At 37.4% G+C, this 19,536-nt stretch overlaps 1 protein-coding gene across 2 annotated transcripts in view; it reads left to right on the top strand.

Moving 5' to 3' along the window:
* The window catches only part of csmd3b (CUB and Sushi multiple domains 3b), a 489,673-nt gene that overhangs the window by 164,249 nt on the left and 305,888 nt on the right, over positions 1–19,536 (top strand). For both annotated transcript variants that reach the window (XM_047150624.2, XM_047150623.2), the window contains exon 5: positions 13,732–13,939. In XM_047150624.2, the coding sequence (XP_047006580.2) occupies positions 13,732–13,939 (208 nt within the window). The remainder of the gene's footprint in view (positions 1–13,731; positions 13,940–19,536) is intronic.

The following is a 19,536-nucleotide window of genomic DNA, read 5'->3' as shown; positions in this document are numbered from 1 at the left end:
TTGTTGTTGAGATTATTTGACATGTTGTTGATGATAAGTTGATAGGGTGGTTCATGACTGTCTGAGAGTGTCTAAAGTAGACCATTATGTGGACTGTTATCTGTTACAATACCGTAATATCTTAATGTTGTATAAAATAACACATAACCCAGTATATTTGCTTATTTGGCTGATGCAGAATACAACTGAGCTGAAGGTTAAGGGTCTTGCCCAAACGTGACATCTTGGCAGTGCTGGGATTTGAAGGCACAACCTTCTGACCTGTGCCGCAAAGCCTTATCCACAAGTCACCACAAGACCGCCATAACTAGCTTGCATTGACTAAACTGCTTCTGCCACTGAAGTAACTGCACTGAAAGAAATAATGGAAGATAGTTGAGCTACTTGTGGTGGTTCAGTGGTTAAGGATTTGTGTCACAGATAAGAAGGTCGTGTGTTCAAATTCCAGCACCAACAAGCTACCTTGATTGGGTCCCTTCAGCTCAGTTGTTTCCTGCAACAACCAGTGAGCAAATGTACTGGATTATTTGTACAGTTCTTTATGTAAATATGTTTTACAGTAATTTTTACAGTACTTTATTGGCAACCCAGGTTGCTGGTTTCAGTGCCTCATTTCTTTGTCATTGGAATAGCTTCAATGATATGCCATATGGAAAGAGTCCTCATATTCATGCACATGCAACACATATAAAAGCCATAACCTGATGGCACAAACCTGATTAGATACTGTATTTATTATCCGAGTCTTCACAAATTTTAATGACCATTCATTAGACATACTTCCATTTTCAAAGAGGCCCAGGGTGTTAGATGATGTTCTTGATGATAATGGAGCATAATGTGTTTAGAGATAATTCTTTGAAGTATGACATTTCATCTTAGTGATACAAATGAATCAAAGCTTTACCTCCTCTATGATAAAAAAAAAAAAAAACAGACCTTCAGATGTTTGGATAATTTATTAATGCTTTTCTTTGCAGGCCAGGAGGTGTCTGGGATATTAGCTGCTTTGTTTAATTACACTGATGTAGGATGGCTCATGCTCCTGTTGGTCAGGGCTAGGCTCATAATTAAGTTGGCTAATTAACAGATTTTGTGGTGGGATTGGGATTTTTTCGGAGCTTTGAGAATGATGAGGGGGTCAAGCTTTGATGGACTTGTCTGTTGTCATTCTCCACGGTTTAGGAGAGTTTCAAGGAGTCTGACTAAGTCCCTCCTAATCTGCTTTACCTCAAATACCCAGCTGTGTTTGTAGCACTTGGACCAAAAACGACACCATATTCTGTGCATATCTGAAGCACGAGGACCATGATGACTAAGGGATAATAGTGGAAAGGCGAGGATGACTAAAGGCACAATAAGGCAGATGGATACAGAAGTAAGACCCTTGGGCTCTAAACATCTAAACTAAACATGTTCCACCGAGCGTAAAGAACTCCCTGCTGCGTATACTTAACACAGTTGCCGATTAAGTGCACGGAAAGATGGCTGTGAATTAGTAAGAACTTGTTCAAAGATACCGCCTGCAGAGCTGCTTGATGTGTATCAAGGAGTGTGAGGAGCATTAAAACTGATCCTTCTTCCATCCTCAGGCCCTCACAGAGACTCAGAAGCACCCCACACTGTGCAAAACACTGAAGGGTCCCAGTTTTAATTGACTGTGTGATTGTACTTTTACATGGATTGCAGTGGTGATGAGATGTAGGCAGTTTCTGCTCGCCATTCTGTTTTATTATTATTATTCTTTTCTTTTCTTTGTGAAACCCATCCACTTTTGCAGTCTTAAGTCTGGCAAATTTGCTGAGCCAAGTCATTTCTCCATTTAGGAATTATTTTCCAATGATGACTCGGCAATAATGACCAGACAGAGAAACTGCTCCCTGGAATACAGTATTAGATTAGGTGCCCATTTTGCTTTCCTCCATGTATCTTTAGAGCTACATACATTTTGTCCCAAGACACTTATAGTACAATTATGTCATGTCAGAATTACGGTAATTACATTAATTGTAAAAAGATAGTAAAATTAATTACTAATTGGAATCGTAGAATTTGCTTAAAGCTTAAAATTCCGTAAGATTGTTACAACCACTAATGACCTATAAAACGACAGCAGCTTCTGCAGTTACAATAGTTAGGAATATAATGACAGAATTTAACTCTGGTGTTGAAAATAAGTGTGGGTTTTTTTTCTCTATTATTGTTGTTTCTAGTATGTATCCCAGAATATGTAGTAGTCTGACAGTGTTTGCAGTTCCAGGCAAACAACATTTTCTAATTACCTGTAATTTGTTACTTAGGTTGTATATTATAAATAATCCATATAGACATCAATCGTTTTGCCAGATATGTTTTTGAAAGAAAATACTAATATTTTGGGGGAGGGGCCCAGATGTTACTGATGTTGTAGGAAATATTGTCTCTCCATTTGATTATGTAGAAAATGTGAATTATTTGTGTATTGTATATTTCATACAATGTATATGCTTATGCTTATATTTTATGAAGCGTGGCAGTAATTCTTTGCTCCAGTAGGTCAGAGCTGGAGTTGTATGCTTGTGTGCCTTTGAGTTACCATCAAAATGCTTTGTTTTGACATGAACCGTTGCTGGACCGGATCCCCCAGGCAGACCAGTGATGAATTGAACAGCCAGGGAGCAGATGATTTGGCTTAGGCTAGCAGGCCCTGTTATATTTCTGCCCTCTTTGCTGTGGTGATCATGATGAGAAGGGACACACACATGCGATCACTATGTCTGTGCTTTTACATCATTACAAGAAACTGTATAGGCTTGTGTAAAATCTTTGCAAATGGTGCCACCTTGGCCATTAGACCCCACTGTATGCCATCATAGTGATTTTCAAGTCTGAGCTGAAAGGTACACCTGCTAGAAAAGATCAGTTGGAATGGGTTCATATCTATAGGGTTTTCGGAGCATGAAAATACGTTTGTATGTGCACATTTGTTGAAGTTGTCAGATCTGGCATTTCAAAAATCCTCCTCAGAGAGCGTGTAGAGCTAGTGTTGTTCACTTTACCGGATGCTGAACTGCTCTCCTGGGCATCTTTCTGAGAGTCGAGTCGATATTTCTCTCATCTCATTTCCCTTCTAAGAAAATCTGTATCTCTGAACATGCTAAAATAATGTATGTTTCACTAGCACAGAACTGATACTGTACAGATACTATTTTATTAGGTTTGTATTGGTCACCCTTAGGAGAACATTTTAAAGATGCACTAAAGTGTCTTTAGGTTAAGTTTTCTTGATTTTAAAGCATGAATCCTATATAGTGATAACTTTATAGTGTAACTGTAGGCCAGTTGTGGTTATACTGCATATAACACATATTCTATATTTTGGTATTGTCATTTATTATGTATGTCATGCAGTGATGGCTGATCATAATATTGAAAGGCTAGGCTAAAACAAATTCTGCTACAGTAAATCACCAAAGCTATTATGAAACTATTCGTACTTTCGAATGTATATTTTCTACTCTTCCGATTAGTAAGCATGTTAAACAGAAAAGATGTCCTTGCCATTATCCAGTGCTCTCTTTCCTAGAAAAGAACACAAAACTTACACTTCTGCTATTTCTCCCTTTGTGTGATTTGTACTTTGATTTGACAGTGTGTGCTTGGTTTATTTACTTCTAGTATCTCCTCCAAAGGCATTAAAAAAACATAAATAGCACGCTGATGATGTTATTGATGTGACAGCAAAGAAGGCTTCGATAAACTGAGCGCTAAACTATAGACTACGGTATGTGAATCTATAGACTGGGCTACAAAGAAATCAGCCCCATCCATTACTTCAGACAGTGTGTGGGTTTTTTTTCTTACTGCTGCTTTGGTGCTGTTGCTTTTCACTAAAGTTAAAAAGAAATAAAAAAGATTGAAAAAAACATCCAGCTGCGGAATTATTAACAGCAAATGAGATGGATGTGACTCCAAGCCTTATCCACTGAGTCACCACAATACCACCACATCTAGCTTGCACTGATTCATCTACTTCTATCACTGTATTACCTCCTCTAAAAGATTGCAATGCAAGTTAGTTGAGCTTGTTGTGGTGCCTCAGTGGTTAAGTGGTGTTATTTATTTATTTATTTATTTATTTATTTTTTTTTTTTACAGCACTTTGTCAACCCAGGTTGCCAGTAAATTTAAAAGTATATTTATAGCCTACTTATGCCTGCCAGCACTGGTTCCATGTATAAAAGCGGGAAACTGTAGCACTTTCATGCATGTGAATCTTTTAAATTGATAATTCACAACTCATCCTCAGGTATGAATAATTTAAAACATGCATTACTTGAAACATGATTTGAACTTTTCTAGAGTCATACCTTTTCTCAAACGTTTCTAAAAATGTTACCAAACATACAATTAGAGTCTTGTTGATTTTGTAAAAATGTGTTTTTTATAGAATACTTTACATAAAATACCTAATATATTTTGAGGGGCACATTGACTTAGTGATTTGCACGTTTTCCTTGTACCTCTGGGGTCAGGGTTTGAATCCCGCCTCTACCTTGTGTCACAGAGTTTGCATGTTCTCCCTGTGCTTCGGGGGTTTTCTCCGGGTACTCTGGTTTCCTCTCCCAGTCCAAAGATATGAGTTGTAGACCGATTATTGGCATTTCCAAATTGCCCGTAGTGTGTAAATGTGTGTGTGATTAGTGCCCTGCAGCAAGTTAGCACCCCGTCCAGGGTGTCTCATGCTTGTGACCCGAGTTCCCTGGGATAGGCTCCAGGTTCCCCCATGACCCTGTGTAGGTTAAGTGCTATGGAAAATGGATGGATGGATGGATGGATGGATCTAATATATTTGATATATGTTTTTTTTTTCTTTTTTTTTACTCTTTGTCATGTGATAAGCGATATGTTGGTTTCCTGAAGGCAATCATTCAAACATGTCACTTTCCCCAAAAGCAGTCTATCAAAGCAAGCTATAAACTGTAAATAAATGTCAAAACATTTAACATATATCCTACATAATGTGGCTAGTTCACCAGTAATGTGTTTTGCTTCCTAAGGATTATCTTGATGATGCACTGCAGGCAGCTCTCACTGTGATATTGGAATATATTACATTTAGTTTATGAAAAATGTGTCATAATAATCAAAATAATGATTTTTTAAAATTATTATTATTATTTCAAGAAACTTCAACAAACAAGATTTGTGACTCTTCGTCTTTGTTTTGGAAGAAGTGTCAGCTTGTGGGTCATTGAACCAGCAAGACAGGGAAGCACTGAACCAAAACAAAACAAAGATTCATTGCATCCAATTAGCCTCCATTTATCAAACCACAGGCATGAAAAGGACACAGCAGATCCACTTCCTCCTTATAAGTTTGTTTAGTTGGTTTAGAATCTTTGACCAGTAAGATCCAAGTTCTTCAATTTTAAGGACTTCATTTACTTTGTGCAGCTGTCATTTATTTGAAGCATGTAGTGTCACTGTAGGTATTTACTTTGTTTATTTCAGCTAGAAATACAACAAGAAGAAGGATTCCCACTATATTACACTGGGGAGAGCTTTAATTACGCATTTGCTTAGAATAAAAATTGTTACACAGGACAGTCCTAATTTGGTTACTATTGATATTTCCAAATATCTTTAGCAAGACTTTTATTTCTAACCAAACCAAAAGCATAAATACCTCTGCAGATCGACACAAGTTTACAACAAGAATAAGTAAAAAATTATATTGAACAGTGTTTAATGCATTATACATACAGTAGATAAATTTATTATATAGAATCAATCTAGGTTGTGGAATTGAGTTATCTTTTTTTTATGTTTCATGGATATTTTATTTTTAGTGTGTTCTGGCATTCAGTTTGAAACTATACTTTTAGTACTACTGACATCACAGTGCTGTTGACTTTCCAAATCTGAAAGCATGGTTCAAACGATTCAAATGATTGGCTTATATTAATGGACTTGATCAAATTTAAAAATAGTGTTATTTAACAAAGGACAATGTACACTCACTGAGTACTTTATTAGGAACACTATAGTAATACTGGGTAGTGCCTCCCTTTGCTCTCAAAACTGCCTCAATTCTACATGGCATGGCTTCCACAAGATGTTGGAAACATTTGTTTGAGGTTCTGGTCCATATCGCATGATCGCATCACGCAGTTCCTGCAGATTTTTCATGCTGTTTCATGCTGTGAATCTTCAATTCTACCACACCCCTAAGGGGTTCTATTTGATTCTGATCCGGTGACTGGGAAGGCCACTCAAGAACATTGAACTCATTGTCATGTTCATGAAACCAGTTTAAGATGACTTTTGCTTTGTGGCTGGAAGTAGCCATTAGAAGATAATGATAATGAGTCTTTATTGGTCACATATACATATGCACAGTGAAATTCATTTCTTCACATACCCCATAGGAAGTTGGGGTCAGAGCGCAGGGTCAGCCATGAGCAGAGAGGTTTAAGGGCCTCAAAGGCCCAACTGGGGCTTGAACCCCCAACCTTCTGATCAGTAACCCAGAGCCTTAACCACTAGCCACCCTCCAGATGGCTAAATTGTGGCTATGAAGGGATGCATATGGTCAGCAACAATACTCAAATAGGCTGTGGCATTCAAGCAATGATCGCTTGGTATTAACAGGCCCAAAGTGTGGACTGTTGACACAAAACAGGCTGGGTCCATGGATTGATGCTGTTGGCACCAAATTCTGACCCTACCATCTGTGTGCTTCAGAAGAAATCATGATTCATCAGATCATGCTACGTTTTTCCAGTCTTCAACTGTCCAGTTTTGACGAGTCTGTGCCCAGTGCAGCTTCAGGTTTATGTTCTTGGCTGACAGTAGTGGAACTTGAATCTTTTCTTCTCAACACAATTGTATAGAGTTATCTGAGTTACTGTAGCTTTTCTGTTAGCTCAAACCAGTCTGGCCATTCACCGTGGACCTCTATTATCAACAAGGTGTTTCTGTCCACAGAACTGCCTCTTACATATTTTTCTTTTTGTACCAACAATCATGTCATAGTCAAAATCACTGAGATCACATTTTGTCCCCATTCTGATTAGTTGAAGTGAACATTACCCAAAGCTTCTGGCCTGAATCTGCAGTATTTTTATACATTGTACTGCTGCTCATCAATTGGTTGATTAGATAATTGCTGAATGAATAGGTGTACAGGTGTTCCTAATAAAGTGTTCAGTGAGTGTATAATCATCAAGATAGTAAAGAATTCTGTAAAGTTGCCTTTATTTAACATGTCAGTGCTTTCATAAATACAGTAAGTTTTCTGTTATGGGAGTATCTTCAGGACAGAGGGCTTTGTGGTTTCTTGGTAATGTGACAAGCTATGTTTTTTTTTGTGTCTTATTATTTTCAAGAGAGAGAAAATATAGAGGCTGGTGACTGTTTACAGCTTCTATAATAAGATATACAGAATATAAGTGATAACAGGAACTTGGCTTACAGACATTCCATGACACGTCACGTATTTATGTTTTTTTCCTTACATATTGTACGTATCTCTTAGATGGTCTGACAATAGAATCTATACCACATTATACAAGTCCTTATTTAGCTTCATATGGATAGACCACATATGCTAAACCCCCTAGCCTTATGCCAAAAGCTTCACACATTTTAATGCCAGTCATTATATGTATATTATTTTCAGAGGCCGAGGGTGTTAGATAATAATGGTTTTGATGACAACAGAGCATAATGTGTTTAGAGTGAATTATTTTAAGTGTCATATTCCCTTTTTGTGATATAAAACCTCTAGAACATAAAATAAAAAAGCAAGTGAAAACAAACCCTTAAACCCTTGTAATGCTCTCTTATTAACACTGGCCCTTCTCCACCGGCCAAAGGCACCAATTCAATCCCTTTTGTTTTACTGCTTAAGGTGAATAATAATGTCTCTTTGAGACTTCTTTTCATTTAAATTTAAGAGGAGTTCAGAAGAATGGAAGTCTCAAAGGCAGGTTTATCTGTGCCATGAGCAGAAAAGTGAAATACAATGTTTCAAACTGTCTTTTTTTGTGTGTATTTTATTTCACGTTGAGTGTAAATTTTATTGTCTATCTAGTAACCTTTAGTAAAACATAGTCAAATTCGTTTTATTGGTATAAAATATTAATTTCAAGTTAAAGTCTCTTCTGATGAAGCTCTTCTGACTCTTGGTCGGCTGCAGTTGAACTGTTTTGACCAGAACTGAAATATGACCTTTGACTTCACTGACATTTTAGAACAGCTTTTTTTTGTTCTAAAAGCTTTATAACTGCCGCTGTCTTTCATGTATGTGTTGTAAAAATAGAGAGTAATTATTTACAGAACAACAATAAAAAAGTTTGATTTCTTTGCGAGTCTTTACAAGAAGATTTCTCTGGAGGGTTAAAAGGCCAGTAAAGTCCAAACTGTCTCCTCTCTGTTTCCTGTTGTCTCCTTCATCTGATTTAAGACTAATTTAAAATCTCAGCTTTTTTAGTAACTCTTAATTGGGTTGAGTGTCATCAATTTAGTGGTGAGGGCAGCATCTGCTCCTGCTTATCAGAATGACATCTGGAAAAATCAGTCCCAGAACTAACTGTAATACTTTAATCATCATGGTAATCTAGGGCCAAATGTTTGAGACCTTAATTTAGTGATGTCTTATTGGGGCTTGCAAAGGCATGACACTTTTGTAAAGACAAAAATGGTGAATTTCTCATGCAAAATGAAATGTTTTGCAAATATAATGTGATGTTCTTTATTTAAATTTTGAATTGAAATTTGGGTTACAAATTTTGGGTTCAATCTTAACCCTGTTTGTTGGACTGCACATAGATGTAGAAGTAAAAGATCTTTACAGAACCCTAATATCTGTCAGCCAGACATTACTGATTCGCTATTAGTTGTTTTGGGTGAAGACGCTTATCTTGTAGAGATTCTGGTGTGTCTTGCTGTATACAAACGTGTACATTTACACAATCTAATATGCTATACTTGCTCCCTCACGACACATTGATGTCTATAAAGATAACTTTACGTTCACCAGACAGTTTCTGCTGTTGTTCATTGGTTTCCCATTTAGCTATTTGGTGATTGAAATAGACCATAGTGCTTCATGGTATCATGTTATGTTTAATTACTGTATGCTATTCCTTCTACTGGAAAAAATAACTGCTGTCAGAGAACTGTAAGGATGGACAGAGTAAATTGGTACAGGACATGTATAGTTTTTTTTTTGTTGTTTTTTTCCACCTTAGTCTGATTAATTATAATCATGCCTAGCAGTCATTCTGTTTAAAAAATTGGCTTTAAAATGAAATGGTTAAAAGTGAGGTGTTGTAGAGACATCATGCCTCTGTAGTTTCTGAGTAGTTTGTCTCATTTGTCTCACCTGTAATGGCCCACTTTACTCGGATGTGTAGTATCTAGCCATGCTGAGGCTGGGGTGGTGGACAGGAAGACTGGTGGGTCCCTGGAGATTAGCTGTGCCATTTCCTCCAGTGCTGGGTGACAGGTGTGTGACAGGTCTGTGTGTGCCTGTAGCATCTCAATCAGTCCTGCATTTTTTTAAAAAAAAAGTTCACTGTCTCAGCCAAGACATTTGGTAGAACAGTTCACAATTGTGAAACTGGAGCAAGTTTCCTTTTTGTATTTTCATTGCTAATTTATTACCGTAATCACTCACTGAAAAAAATATACCTTAACATGAAAATACATTAGTCAAATTTATCGAAAATTTCCTATTATAAAATTGCAATAAACCACATATAAGGTTTTTAACTTGCTATTTTTTTTTTTTTTATAATTTATTTCTAAAGCAAAATAGATTGCCAGTAGATTAAGAAATGTTACAGCTTGATTAAGCATGTTGGTGGCAGCATCATGCTCTAGGTTGCTTTTCAACTGGAAATCTTATAGCCATCACAGTCAAAATGGATGGAGTTATATATAAGTAAATTATTGAGGAGAACCTGTTCCAGTCAGCCAGACATCTGCATTTATGGTGAAAATTTACTGTGTGTTCCAACAGGAAAATGAGCCAAAGCACAGGGCAAAAGCTACAAAGGAATGGCTTGGACAAAAAAGGTTTGCATTAATCAATTGAATCGAATCGAAAATCTGTGGCATGACCTGAAAATTGCTGTCCATTAACACTCTCCATCTAATTTGACAGAATGTGAGAAAATTTGCATTGAGGAATAGGAAGAACTTGCCAAAAATCAAATTATGCAAAGCTCATAAAGAGACATCTGAGACAAATCTGTAATTGCTGCAAAAGGACTATTTACACTGAGTAGGTGAATACTTATCACTTATGCTTTAGTTTTTTGATTGTTTTCTTTTTTTTTCTAAATAATTCTGTAGACATAACCACTTCAAAAAGAGCAGGGAAAAAATCGCATTCTTGTATGTATAAATTTGATGGTGCAATACAGCAAAAAAAGGAGGGTGAATACTTTCTGCAGGCATGTATCTATTTAGAGCACCTTATCTGTTCAATCCATATAATTTATTTATATTCAGTAACATGCCTTATGTGTACAGATTACTTGAACTACTTTGACATGTTTGTCAGGTTCAGATCATTGTTGCTCATGGAAACTTGGTAGTTAAAATAAGAAAGCGTTCATTCCCACTTTACTCATGTTTGAGTAACTTGCTATGTTCCATTCATATTTGAATCTATGGCTCAGATGTTCTACACTGTAGCACCCTCAATCCAAAATCCAGCACAATAAGTGTTGTGTGTTTCTCATAGCGTCTCATGTGTGGGCACCAGGACACAGGAAGGCATTCATTATTTTTGGAAAAGGAGCAGCCATACAAAGACCAATTTGACCTGAGATTTGACATGCTTTAGCTGATGCCAAGGTGCCTTAAACAGCATGATATGAGTGATTTGTTAGCTGTTGCTGAGGTTGTGTTGGCTGTGTGCTGCTATACTCCAAAATAATGAGGAATTGTGACTTTTATTTTTCATCCCTGCATGTTTTTTTGGGCTGTTATTCAGGTTCAAATGAATGCTGAGCTGGCGGCTTTCAAATGCTGCTGCTCTTTGGTCAGGCCCAGCAGCAAAGGATGCATGGAAATGCGAAATTGATTTACAAATGACTGACACAAATGGTTCCCAAAGGAATCCATCATCGCACCACTGTTAGTGGCTCTAAACCTTCGATGCAAATTTTACTTTACAATCAGTAGAAATCATGCTCAAGCAAGTTCCTGCTCATTACCTAAAAGCAACGATTTCATGGATTTTAGAATCTGTTGTCCTTTTTGAATCACATATAATTTGTTTTATATCTTTGCGCTTTGGTCACAGAAGTAGTTGTTTCGACCTTTTATATTACTATTTATTACTATATTATAGAAGTGACACAGTCTAAATATTTTCATTGATGTGAATCATAACATGCATAAGTAAAGAATAAAACAATAAAACAATAATACAATAATATATATTATTTTAAATAAACAGCATATGTTTGTCCACAGGGGGCATAGTGGCTTATTTGTTAGCATGTTTGCCTCGCACCTTCGGGGTTGTGGGTTTGAATGTTCTCCCCGTGCTTTGGGGTTTCCTCTGGGTACTCCAGTTTCCTCTCCAGTCCAAAGACATGCGTTGTAGGCTGATTGGCATTTCCAAATTGTCCGTAGTGTGTGAATGGGAGTGTGAGTGTGTGTGCGATTGTACCCTGCAATAGGTTGGAACCCTGTCCAGGGTGTCCCCCGCCTTGTACCCAGAGTTCCCTGGGATATGCTCCAGGATCCCCCACAGTGTAGGATAAGTGGTACAGAAAATGGATGGATGGATGTATTTATGTTTGTCCATGTTAGAGTTAAGTTTATTGTAGTGTTAGAAGCAAATTCGCTCCTGCCATCATTGTTGTGTTATAACAGCTATAAACAGTCATTTCTTCACCAATGTTTTTTCTCTCTCTCTTAAAGTCAATAAGACAAAAAAAATGCTGCTTGTTAAACAACAAAGCCCTCAGTTCAGTTCTTTCCCATGTTGGAAAACTTGTCTGTTACAAAGCGCTGACCCTGGAGACACCTTCCACAAAATGTTAATAAGCGTCGTACAGAAAACGTCAACATATCAAAAATTACACATTTTAATTACTCTCCACCATATTAACGACTACACACAGCCAAACAAGTCCTTGTGGAAGTTACTATAGAAATGATAAAGTATTAGGCAGAGTACATTAATATAAACCTACTATAAACCAAAACTACCATCAGAGCCGTACCGAGACAGAAAATTAATCAACACTGTCTGACTAATCAGGATTGAAAATTCAACAGCACCATGGTATAAGGTCTAAATAAGTTTTTATGTAGCTGCCAATCATGTGTTCAGTGACATTAGCTTTTGTGTGTTTGGTGTGTGTATTAATTATTGATTATATTGCACCTGGTATACACACACACACACACACACACACACACACACACACACACACACACACACACACACATACAGATGGTTGTAAGATTGAAAGCTGAATAAATAGCCATCCATTAAATTGGACTGGCTGTGAGTCCTAGAATTTATCTTATATCTAGAGCTTTATGTGGTATGTTCTAAGGTAGAAGGTGTTTTTAGCGGGAGTGACGGGTTGGAGTGCCTTTGTGAGATGTGACTATGAGTATACGTGCATGTCTGTCTGAATGCCTTTGTGTGCATGGCTACAGTCTGCTTACTGGGTGTAGAGTATGTGCAGTGACATGATTCTTGCCCAGCACTTGGAATGTGTCCTTCTGTCAATGTTTTTCACATATTTCTCTCTATTGACTTGAACTGAGCACTTGATATTCTGTATGACCTCACGTCAAAAGTGATTCTCTAAAGCAGAGTATCACTTTCCACATATCTGTATGAGCTGTATGTGCATACGCTTGGCTTTGAGCCATGTCCATATGCACATATCGCCGAACGTCCATTTATATAAATTATATACGTATAATTTATCATGTTTGCGCAAGACTAGTCCATGTGTCTTTATCTGTACATACTCTAATCTATTCCAATTTCCCCCCCCCCCCCCCCAAAAAAAAAGAAAATCAAATAAATCTCAATCTGGTAAATTTAAACGACAACTCTCAAATTTAATTGGAGCAAAATAGACAAGAGCAGAGCTCTAAGTCTGATGGGAAATGCAGCTGGGACCTTGTTTTAATTCACCACACCCTTGTAATGATTCAACCCATTTAAATTTTGAGGCATGAGTGAACCATAAGTTCTGACGCTCATGAAAAAGACTAATTTATTAAAATATGGTTTAAAAAAGATCAAATAAATAAAGAATTAAAGCGTAGCCTTGACATATAAATTCACCAGTAGTATGTGCTGGATTGATGAGTAACTGCATTGTTTTATGAAATAAGAAATAGCCGAATAGCTAAATTTCTGGGCTGGTGATTACCTAGTAAAGCAACGTAACTGTTGCTAAGATTTTATATATATATGTATATATATATATATATATATATATATATATATATATATATATATATATATATATATATATATATATATATATATATATATATATAATCATGTGTATATATATATATATATATATATATGATGAAGATAATAATTGGTCATATTTTTTACTCCAATCTGACATAAACTGGCTTAAATCTAACCAAATTCAAAGGTTCAGCTGCCATTTTCTGCTGTATATATTGTGCAGTAAACAAAGGCCAATTCCTAACAGAAGTCTTTTCATGTTTGGTCGACAGCTGAGGACACATGTGGTGGTACTCTGAGGGGTTCAAGTGGCATCATTTCGAGTCCCAATTTCCCGAGTGAATATTACAATAGTGCGGACTGTACGTGGACCATACTTGCTGATCCCGGAGACACCATCTCCATCATTTTTACAGACTTCCAGACGGAGGAAAAATACGACTACTTGGAAGTGGAGGGGTCCGAGCCGCCGACAGTATGGTGAGTCAGATGCCGTGTCCACTATCTGTGTGTGTGTGTGTGTGTGTGTGTGTGTGTGTGTGTGTGTGTGTGTGTGTGTGTGTATGCTTTCCCATACTCCACTACAGCTAAGTGCAGATCGGGTGTTTAATGTTATAAGACATGCAGACCTTTATTTGAGGTGTGCAAATAGAATTAGAGTGTTTTTTTGTTTTTGTTTTTCCTTCATTTTAGAAGTAGAGCAGTTGCAGAAATTAGCTTGCATCAAAGTGTTATCATCATAGTGCATTGTTTCCTGTAAGAGGTGGGGAATTAGAAGTCTATGTGTGTGGATGTTCGTGTGTGTTTTGCCCTCTGTGTGTTTGTCACTTTGATGTTGTATATCAGTGAGGTATTTTGAACCGTAGATAATGGATGTAATAACTATTTCCATTTGAAGCACATAATATTTTCTAATGTCCTCATCATAACAGTATTTCATCTCTGCAGCCTATTGATTGGGCTCAGATTAGTCTATTGATTTGGCCCCTCCACGCCAATTTGCCTGTGACGATATTCAAAGCATGTATAATTACTGCATTAAGAAAAGATCTAGATGTCTCAGTCTGCTTCTTACTGACATCCAATTTTACATTATGCACAAAGTAGAAAATCTATAGCATGGTTTCTGTGTCTTAGGTTCATCTGCTAATGATTGGGTCTCTCCTCATCTGCCTCCACCTTCTCATGTGTTGATTATTGCCCCTGCCTTTCCATGTATGCTTTGCAAAGTCTTGCTTGTATTAGTCAACATTACACAGGCATGTTCCTTTTTCTGTGTTACCCTGTGTTTCTAGATGTGATGTAATGTATGTCTTTATGGATTTGCCTGTGTTAACTCTGCTTGTGTTTTGAGCCATTTAATCCATCCTAATGAGATTCTTTGGAAAAAATGTTGCAACTAAACAGTGACACCTCTTCCATGGGGCAGGTGGGGTAGAGTCCAATCATATAATGTATATGAGGCAGTCAAAAAATGTTTTGTAAAGTAACTCATTCATAACTACATATGTTTTAGGTGGCTTCCACACTGTCAGTTTAGTCCAAAACAGAGCACAGTTTGCATGATAAATTGTTTATGTGGAATTTGTCATGCAGCCCGAGCAGTGCACCTGAGTCTGCGACTACCTGTAGGAGGTGGTCTGAGTTCAGTTGCACTGGAAGAAACGTAACACTGGGAACAATCTCACTGGGCTTTGGGCCGCAGCACATGTGCCCAGTGTGAAAACCACCTTAAATTCTGTTTAAATAATAATGATCTCTCTTGAATGATCAATAGTTATTTGAAAAATAAAGTTGTGTGACTGATTTAAGCCAATGTTCCATTGTTTAGGTTGCCTTTCTAGATGTTGCACAATTGTGGTTGCACAATTTAGCTCAGTAGATTTTTTGTTGCACCTAGAAGTCAAAAATGGAGACCTATTGGGGCAGAAAGCTTTGTTTATGAGTGGGGAATGGGCCGCAGACAGGACAGATAATTATCTTATATTACTGCACTGTGACCGTAGTGATGGGAAGAACACCTGACATAATAAAACACAGCTGCATTTCTTAAAAAGAAAAATAATTTGAAAGCAATTTTTCAAAGTGGACACTGCCATCTTTTTGGTCCATAGTTTTTGGTCTTTTCCCTGATTAGAAAGGATGTGATTCTACACTTTTATTCAGGTATCCGCGTAACTAGCGAGATTGTTTAATTTGTCTTTGGGGTGCAATTATCAGCACTCAGAAACCATCGTAACTGCAGTGATTGCTTATAAAAAAATCTTTTTTCTAAATAGATAGAAAATTATTTAAAGGATCAACAAGTTAAATTATTTTACAACTGAGCCAAATTAAACAGTGAACTGGCAGTGTTGTGTCTTAAATGTTCAGTTTGATCAACTAAGGGAATTCTGTTGTTGGACTTTTTTTCTATTGCTGGCTTTTAGACCAGGCTACAATTTTATATTGTAAAAATTGGTGTACATAGTTAGTTTTATCAAGTTCGGTCAAGTCTTCTAGCTCTCAGGATTATTCTGCCACAAGACAAAGCGATAGTTGTTGCATTCAGTACACTTCTTAACTGATATACAGTTTATAAACCTACATTTTATAAACCCACATTTTATCTGGAAGCTATGGAAGCTATAGATTCAGCAACTTAAGTCCAAAAGTGATGTCAATATTTATGTGGGGAAAGTTATGTGTATTCAACATCGGGTTAAACAGCTGCTTAAGTTGATTTTCTGGGCGCCCCATTCAGATTGTGCACATTGTGCAGATTGTGCATGTAGTTTACACCTTTGGCAGATTTTTCTTGAGTAGATATGCCTACAGGTTTGTAATTGTTTCAGTCGTGTCTACACCATGGTCTTTAACACAAGCACTTGTCTTTAAGCCAGAAAAAAAAACAAGAGATAGAAAATGTGGACTGAAGCAAATACCTTTTTTTTTCCATTTGCTGTCAAATGTATAACAATATAAAAGCAAGGGACCATTTAAAAATGAAAAATAAAAAAGACTAACACTATGATATATGACTGAGAAGATGGCAAGCACTGAAATAAACATTTAATAGGAGTCTATTAAATTGGTGGTATAGTGCTGCATAAATAGGCCTAGTTATATTTATCAAATTCATCACTGCAAATTGGGTTTAATTTAACAATATGTCTTCGACCCTCATTATTCAGCAGCTTATAAAATAGATAAGCAATGTTTCCATTTCAGATGCTTTCTCTTCTAATGGTGCATAGTTATATCTGAGGTCTGAATACTGATATGTGTAATTTTGGTGTTAAATCATGACTATGCATGCTTAATTCAGCCCTGAATAAGGCCCAAAGAGAATGTGGTATGCACAAAATTCTAGTCCATGCACCAGGTTCTCTATCCCATATGAAATCTAAATCAAGTTAAATCTCCGAAACAGTTATTTGAAAACATATTAGGAAAAGTATGTATTGGTTTTGGGGGTTTTATTTATGGCGTCTTAACATATTGTTTACACTAATCTGTTCAGGGTAATTTGTATCAGAAAGCAGCAGGGTGTCAAGGAGGATTGTTTAAAATTGTCTGTGAGTTGATTTGAATATGCATGATTATGCAAATGAGACAGACCTCTCCAGTGCTGATTGCTGCATAAACGGAGAACGGCGGACATCTGAGGCTGTGGCTGTTAAAGCCCCATATGCCTAGCCCAAAAGGCAACAAGTGCCTCTGCCACTGTTTTTATGTTGCTTACTCATCCGAGACTAGATCCTCAGATGAACCTCCCTGTCATCACTTAATCATGTGTATCATTAGTTGTCTTGTATTAATCTGTGTATAATTAATTCTTACAGTAAAATTAGGCCTGCCTATTTTTTTTTCCCTTATAGCAGTATGAGTAAAGTAATGCCTCTGTTTATTATTAGTTGCAGCTTATTGTCGAGTATTTCTGGAGGGCAAACCTGTTCCATCTTGAGAAAATTAAGATTTTAATCTTCTTTTTGTCTTTTTGAGCAACATTGCTCCTCTTGTTTCTTTTCTTTTCATCTCTCTCTCTGGACTGATGCCATCCCTGAGTGAATGCATCCAATTATATTATCCAGTTACAAGACAGCAAGTAGCCTTAAAAAATAAGACACTCAAGAGCTCTTGTTCAGTGGACAGATTAAAGGTATAAAAGCGAATGGTCTGTTTGTCCTTAATGCCTTTTGACTAGTTGGGTTATTTACTTGAATGGCCCAAAGCTTTCTATATTTCTTAGTCTCTCCTCCAAACCAGAATTCTATCTCATTAGTGCCTCTGCATGTGGCCGAGACACCCTGCTAGCACCCTGCTCTTCTGTTTAATGGAGAAGTGGGAGCATGTTGTGTTTACATCAGACTCCAGGCCTGATTTGAGGTGCATTAGAAATGTGAAAAAGTCCAAAAATGTGCTTTAGTTGTCTCTCGGGCTGTTATATGGAATATGCTCTCGTATGACAAAACAAAAAGTAATCATTAGATGCCACAGAAAATGGTAATAGTAGTAGATTAAGGCGCATTCACATGAAAAACAATGTAGTGAGTTGTTTTCGTGCTAAAAAATTCAGAATGTTTGCTTGTACTATGCATATATTTGTATTTTGTCTTGACTAGATGAACCATGGTGTATACTTTTAATGCTGCACTATGCAGGTTCTTATCCAATTTTATTATTTTATTAGATGCTAATTGTGTATTATTGCAATTGTAAACAGGGCATGATTAGTGTAGCCTGAGGTAATTCATATTTTTGAACACACTGTTTATGCCCTGATCCTCTCATCAAACTGTCACTCATGAAAGACTAGGCAGTAAGAGTGGTTTTGGCACACAAAGGGAATTCATCATTTTGCAAATTCCACTAACTTTGTCTTCATATTAGTGTTCAGACTGCACTGACTGATCTGTTATCTAATAACATAAGCCCAAATTTACTAAAGATTTTCTTCTGCCAATACATGTACAAATGTTATAACAGCCACAAAAAAACTATAACTGTAGGGCATGCATTAAATTTGCCAAAGCCAATTACCACCAGGTGAAGTCTAAATAATAGGAAAGTTTATCTAAGGAAAGAATTAATTTCACATATACACTATATGGCCAACAGTTTGTGGGCACCTGATCTTCACACTCATATGTGGGCCTTCCCTGAACTATTCCCACAAATTTGGAACCACGCAGATGTATAGGATGTCTTCGCATGAACTAGCCATAACAATTAGACATTAGACTCTAGACATTACAATTTCCCTTCACTGGAAGTAAGGAGTACAAACATGTTCCAGCAGGACAAAGGCCCTATGCACAAAGCAAGTTCCATGAAGACATGGTTTGCCAAGGTTTGAGTATCCTGTACAGAGCCCTGACTTCAACCCAACTGAACACCTGCACACCAGGCCTCCTTGCCCAACATCAGTGCTTGATCTCTCTAATGCTCTTGTGGTTGAATAAGCACAAATCCCCACAGTCATGTTCCATAATCTAGTGGAAAGCCTTCCTAGAAGAATGGAACTTATTATGACCGCAAAGTGGGGACTGAATCTGGAATCAGATGTTCAACAAGTACATGAAGTTGTGGTGGTCACAAACTTTTGGCTTAGTGGTTAGAACGTTCGCCTCACACCTCCAGGGTCGGGGGTTCGATTCCCACCGTGGCCCTGTGTGTGCGGAGTTTGCATGTTCTCCCAGTGCTGCCTGGGTTTCCTCCGGGTACTCCGGTTTCCTCCCCCAGTCCAAAGACATGCATGGTAGGCTGATTGGCATGTCTAAAGTGTCCGTAGTGTGTATGTGATCATGCCCTGTGATGGATTGGCACCATGTCCAGGGTATACCCCGCCTTGTGCCCGATGCTCCCTGGGAGGCTCCAGGTTCCCCGTGACCCTGAAAAGGAGTAAGCGGTATAGAAGATGGATGGATGGATGGATTATATTTTGAACAGGTTTTCAATGGCCTTTACTGCCTTTAATTTACCTTATGCTTCACATGCATATGTGATTCTATCACATTTATTTTTCAAAATGTTCAATGCCATAGAGTAAGTAATATGACGGTTGTAGGGTTGACGGTTCGATTCCAAGCCCGCAT

This window comes from Ictalurus punctatus, chromosome 24 (assembly GCF_001660625.3).
Source record: "Ictalurus punctatus breed USDA103 chromosome 24, Coco_2.0, whole genome shotgun sequence".
NCBI classification, from domain to species: Eukaryota; Metazoa; Chordata; class Actinopteri; order Siluriformes; family Ictaluridae; genus Ictalurus; species Ictalurus punctatus.
This window is presented reverse-complemented; position numbering and strand designations above follow the sequence as displayed.